We start from the raw sequence: 5881 nt of genomic DNA on the forward strand, positions 1-5881 counted from the left end.
GTGCTCAACCTTACAATGTTCACAGCGAGGGCCTCTATTACAGTTCATCGCAGCTGCTTTATGACTTACGAGGTGCTCTGCCATAGACTGCACATGAATTGTCGCTGTCTACCTCGAACAAGTGAGCTTTTGGCGAAGAATTACGCTGCCCGCGTATAGGGTATCGCTGATATCGCCAACATTGAAATGCAATAGCACTTAGGTATGCAATTTAATTTTCCGGTATGTATTTCACAACGTATTTTGTGTCATTGTGTTTTAGTGTTCCGGGATAATGGGATCATGAATGCTGAACCATAATTCGAATATCCGCAATGTCCACCATCAAATGTCTCGAGTTCTTTTTCGGCGAGGTACCCCAGTTCACAGCGCTGGGCAGCCGGTATCCGCACCTCACCAAGTTGACGATCGTGGGCCAGGCGACGCTGACCTCTCTGCGCGGCCTGGAAACTCTGCCCCTGCTGCGGGAGCTCTGGGTTATCGAGTGCGGCCTGCGGAACATCGCCCATCTCGACCATGCCGAGCGTCTGGAGAAACTCTACCTCTACTCCAACCGGATCGAAGCGATCGACGGTCTGAGCCGATGCTCGGCGCTCAGCACGCTCTGGCTGGACGACAACTGCATCGGCGCCATCGCCAACCTCAGCCTGCTGCCGGCGCTGCGCGAGCTGAACCTGGCCCAGAACCGCATCTACCGCCTGGAGGCGATCGACTGGGGCGAGAGTGTCGAGTGGCTGAACCTGAGCGGCAACCCGCTGCCGCTGACGGACCTGCCGGCGCTGGCGCAGCTGCCGCGGCTCACCGCTCTCCACCTGCAGGACCCCATGTACGCACCGGCGCCGTGCACGCGGCTGTGTAACTTTCGGCTGTTCTGCGTGCAGCTGCTGCCGCGGCTGCAGGTGCTAGACGGCGTGTCGATCACTGAGCACGAGCGGTATACATCCCGACAGCACCTGGCCTCGCGGCTGGTCTACTACCGCGCGCTGCGCCGTCACGTGGCCGCGCGCTGTCAGGAGCAGGTGGCGCACCTCCGCCGAGACTGGCACTCCTTCCTCACCGCCATGGGCACCCGGCTGCGACAGCTCAACGCCAAGCTGGTCGAGGTGGCCGCCGCCGGCGAGGCCGACCCCGGGGACGGCGGCGAGCCGCCCGTCTCCGCCGAGACACTCGCGGCGTTCCGCGGCGCGATCCGCCGCCGGATGGACGGAGTGACGAGCGTGGCCCGCGGCCAGGCGGCGCACAGCAGCGCGCGGCTCGGCATGCTCGTCAAGCGGCGACAGCTCGTCCAGTCCTTGCTGGAACTCGAGTACCGCACCGTCGGCAACGTGCGCTGCGAGGAGCTGCACGTGGGCGAGGGTCCGGCCGGCAGCCGGGTCTCGGCGCTCAACCGCTACCTCGGCCGCGAGAAGATCGCCCTCTCGGCCACCAAGAATGTGCACTTGATGGCGATGTACAAGGTCAACAATCGCTTCCTAGAGAACGTGATGGTACAGAGCAGTGCGACTGACAAACAGACTCGCGTGCTTGACCGATTTCTGACTACGGACAGAGCCAGAGACATTGACTGGATCCTGGAGGCATGCAAAGGCAACATCATCACCCAAGTGATGGTCAGCACAAACCTGAATGGTGACGAGGCTGCGGACGGTCGGCCTCAGTCGGCGCTGCGCCAGTATTTCGGCTGTTTTCGCGAGGCGCTGCTGGTGCAGGTGCTGGCGCTGCCTCAGGGTAAGACGGTGCCGACGCGCGTGCCAACCTCGCTCGGACCCGACTCCGAGGAGCTGGCCAGCCGGAGGATCATCCTGGCGCCCAAGTTCATCCTGCTGTACACGCTCGGGGAGGTGTACAATAACCGTCCGCTCACCTGTCTGGCCAGCTCGAGCCTGGACGACGACCTGCTCAACTCGGTGTGCCTGCCGACGAGCCGCGCCGAGCGGAGCCCCACGGCGGCGCTGCGTCCCGGCGAGCCCGGCGGCACGTCTGTCTCGCTCTCCGGCAGAGGCATCGAGGCCATCGACGGCTCGGAGAACGTCGCCTGCCTCCGCGAGGTGGACCTGTCGTTCAACGAGCTCAAGTCGGTGGCATTTCTGCGCAACATGCTCCACCTGACCACGCTGGACCTGAGCTTCAACGACATCGATAGCGTGACCGCGCTGCCGATGATGCCCAGTCTGGCGTCGCTGAACCTCTCCTGGAACCGGCTGGAGAACCTGCCGAAGGTTCTGCGCCGGCTGTCGGTCGCCAGTCCGGTGCTGCGGAAGCTGAACATCACGTTCAACCCGTGGCGCGTGCCGGAGGAGCGCCAGTGTCAGATGGTGGCCGTGATGCTGCCGGGCCTGCAGGAGCTACAGGGACAGAGCCTCTCCTACCCGGAGTCGGCCGTCACCACGTTTCGACGTCTGCATTGCCCGATGGAGATCGGCGACCTGAGCCTGCCGCCGCCGGCGCCGCCAGCCGAGGGCACCGGCCGACTGGACCCCCGCAAACTGACGGCCATCTGTCTGGACGGCCAGATGCTGCAGAACCTCAAGTGCATCAAGGACGTCCCGTTCTTGCAGAGGTTGTCGCTGAACGACAACCTTCTGACCTCGCTGCGCGGGCTGGAGGCGTTTCCACACCTCGAGTATCTCTCTGCCGACTTCAACGAGCTGGCCGACTTCACGGGTCTGCCAGCGCCGGCGCTGAAGCTCCGTTCGCTCAGCGTGCGCCACAACACCGTCACCTCGCTGTCGTCACTGGCGGAGGTGGGGCTGCCACTGCTGGAGCTGCTCGACATCTCTGGAAACCCGGTGTCCAGTCTGGCCGGCGTCGAGCGGCTGACGGCGCTGACCGAGCTGTACGTGACTGCCTGCCGGCTGAAGGTGCTGTCGGCGCTGACACCGATCGCCACGTGCCGCCGACTGCGGGCGCTGGACGCCTCGGGCAACCCGGTGTGCGCCGAGCCCAACTACCGCCGGTTCGCCGTGTACCGCTGTCGGCCGTTGCAGATGCTCGACGGCGCCAGCGTCGGAGACGACGAGCGCGGTGAGGCGGTGCGCGCGCTCAGCGGTCTGCTGAGCCAGGACCGGCTGATGGAGACTCTGGCACCGGCGCAGCTGCGCTCCGTCACCCAGTTGGACCTTCCCAGCTGCGGCGTGCGCCAGGTGGAGCTTCCCACCGACTGCCTCCAGCAGGTGACCAGTCTCAGTCTGGAGAACAACGAGCTGACCGTGCTGTCCGGCCTGCAGCGGCTGCCGCGGCTGCGAGTGCTCAACCTCACCAACAACGCAGTGCGCCGGCTGCGGGAGCGCGCCGAGCCACCACTACCGGCGGGCTCGGCGTGTTTCCCGGCGCTCCAGGTGCTGATTCTGGCCGGTAACGGTCTGGTGCAGCTGGGGCCGCTCCAGCTGTCGGTCATGCGCGCGCTCACCACGCTCTTCCTCCATGACAACGAGATCAAGGCGCTGGACGGCCTGTCGCGCTGTTCGTCTCTACAGCTGCTAGTAGCCGACCGGAACCAGCTACAGTCGCTGCCGGCCGAGACGCTCGCCTCTCTGGCTAGTCTCCGAGCTCTACATCTGGAGAGCAACCGCATCCGTCGCCTCCCGTCGCTGTGGCCCCCGCAGCTGCGAGCTCTCTACCTGGCGCACAATAAACTCAGCGAGCCGATGGAGCTGACCCGACTGAGCGGACGGCTCGAGCTGCGGCGCGCCTCGCTCTACAAGAACCCGCTGACGCGCAACGTCAAGTGGCAGGCGATCCTGTGCGCGTCGCAGCCGTCGCTGCAGCTGCTGGATGGATCGCCAGTGTCGGACGTGTTTGGCGGCCGGCCGGCGCTCGACGGGCTCGGAGACGGCGACTCGGCCGACGAGGAGGGGTCGTTCGGTGACCTGATGGGGCCGCGCAGCGTCTGGTGGCGACCTCCGCAGAAGACCGTCTGGGGATTCCGACCCAACGAGGCGCGGTAGCGTACATACCTGCTCTGGCCACTAATTCACTTCGGAGCTCGCAGATGGTTCTGCTGTGTTGCAGAACTTCTCTTGCGAGATGCTTAGGTTGCACGTAAGCGATTCACGCTTTGACCGGTTTATACGTCTATGCTCGTACCTACTGGATGGAAGGTGTCGAAGGTGGTTAGACATTGGATAAGACGCGACGGGCAAGATAGGATAGGGTAGGATAGTGTAGGCCGTAGGGCAGGATCCTCTGGCAGTCTAGTTTATGCATAGGAGGGCTGCTTCCCTGCGAAAAGGCCGGTGTTAGACGATGCTTGGTCAATGCTTTCAGCACTGTCATCGAAAGTTCGAAACTGACGTACGTAGAGAAACATGTATTAATTATTTAACTAACTGTTCTATATTTATTATGATAAATGCATTACATCTATCTAAGACATCTATTTTCGTCGACGGCAAGCGACATTCCTGGAATACATTGGGCCAAAACGCCGGAACACACACTGCGCCGGCATACACAGGTGTAATGCGGGACAGTATACCCCCTCAGGCATCCGACAGACTGCGGGGCTAAGCACGACTTCGGCAGGCACGCTGCATGCGGAAGCTCAGTCTTGATGTCTGAGCTAAGTCTTGATTAGTCTCACGCCTGTGGGAGAGCATCCCAAGACACTTTTCTTTAGTGATGTTTCAAGGAACATAGTTTCAGAATCGCTGCCTTCCGGGACTTTCCAGCTATGATTTTATCCAACTTTGAACAGTTTTCCTGATCGGTCTTGATGAGTTTTTCCGTGTTCAGCCCGAGTCGCTGCAGGCGCCTCATGATACGCCTCAAAAGCCTCTGTGACGGCACTCTGGCTCGTGTCAGCACAAACAGAAGCTGCTCGTTCTCCAGATTTTTCTGCTCGCCGACCCCGCGGTCGGTGCACGACCACACAATAGCGTACCGTTTGTAGTCGGTCTCGAGGACGTTGTAGTTGGCCTCAGTGCCTCTGGACGGCTGTCCGTCGAAGCTGACGCGCAGGCTGGCCTCGCCGGGACGTCCGACCGGTACGGCCTGCCCCCGGGCCTCTGTCGTCGAGCCGTCGGCGATCCGTATGGCGCGGTTGACGACTCCGATCCGCCCCTCGCCGGCGTCCGAGTATTCAGCGCGACTGCAGCGCAGGCCGCGCTGGAACACGGTGAAGTAGCGGGCGTACTCGAACCAATGGCCCAGGTAGCGGCGCACCTGGAACTTCTGCACGATCGGAGGGCGAGGGCAGGAGCCGGGGAACCGCTGCTGGGCCGCCGTCAGAGCGGCCAGCGTCAGCAGCAGCGCCAGCGGCACGGCGACTCGTGGCGGCGACATGGCGGCAACGAGTCTGACTGGTGCCCCCCCACTGTCACCGGGCTTATATCGGCTGATGTCTGTGACAGGTGGGTCGAACGTTGCGGGAAGGCATATGCTCCACTTCCCTCTCACCAAATGTACGCACGTCAAAAAGGCACGGGGTAACTGTCACTCGCTATCAAGCTGTCAACTGTCGGCAAGTGACAGCTGCGGGTGCGTGAGGAGTCACAGGGCTGACCTTTTGCACCCCCACAGGTGACTGGTCACGTGTCCGTCCAATTATGTAATTACCTAATTACGTAAGGGTGGGCAAACTTGGCCACATCCATCTGGATCTGACGTCCGGCCCGCGGCTATAGTAACTACTCTATGTTATACCTACTGAAGACAGCCCTGGAAAAATAATTATTGTACAACACTCGTTTATTCAGAATATTCCACAACACGCAACATATGAAAACATCGCTCAATGGGACTGCTGCACGCTTGTAAAAGATCTGTAAGTAGTTATATGCGATCATCTAATAAAAAAATATGTATTCTCACTGACTGGTGAATCGAAGAATAGTCCGAACTCCGGCTGCATAAAGTTGGTAACAAAATTTTAACAACACAG

General features: G+C 61.1%; 2 protein-coding genes across 2 annotated transcripts; one reads left to right on the forward strand and one right to left on the reverse strand.

Moving 5' to 3' along the window:
* The first annotated feature begins 162 nt into the window (after nt 1–162).
* On the forward strand, nt 163–4539 carry LOC122365634 (leucine-rich repeat-containing protein 9-like). Its single transcript, XM_043337017.1, has one exon. It carries the CDS (start codon nt 315–317, stop codon nt 3945–3947), a length of 3633 nt encoding a protein of 1210 aa, XP_043192952.1. The 5' UTR covers nt 163–314; the 3' UTR covers nt 3948–4539.
* A 75-nt stretch (nt 4540–4614) lies between these two features.
* Nucleotides 4615–5283, reverse strand: LOC122365622 (apolipoprotein D-like). Its single transcript, XM_043336993.1, has one exon. It carries the CDS (start codon nt 5281–5283, stop codon nt 4615–4617), a length of 669 nt encoding a protein of 222 aa, XP_043192928.1.
* Nucleotides 5284–5881: the final 598 nt, after the last annotated feature.

Source organism: Amphibalanus amphitrite, unplaced genomic scaffold, assembly GCF_019059575.1.
Source record: "Amphibalanus amphitrite isolate SeventyFive unplaced genomic scaffold, NRLGWU_Aamphi_draft 000752F_arrow, whole genome shotgun sequence".
Classification (NCBI taxonomy): Eukaryota; Metazoa; Arthropoda; class Thecostraca; order Balanomorpha; family Balanidae; genus Amphibalanus; species Amphibalanus amphitrite.

Coding starts and splice junctions, on each gene's coding strand:
- LOC122365634 (XM_043337017.1), top strand. CDS start 315: ATGTCCACCATCAAATGTCTCGAGTTCTTTTTCGGCGAGGTACCCCAG.
- LOC122365622 (XM_043336993.1), bottom strand. CDS start 5,283: ATGTCGCCGCCACGAGTCGCCGTGCCGCTGGCGCTGCTGCTGACGCTG.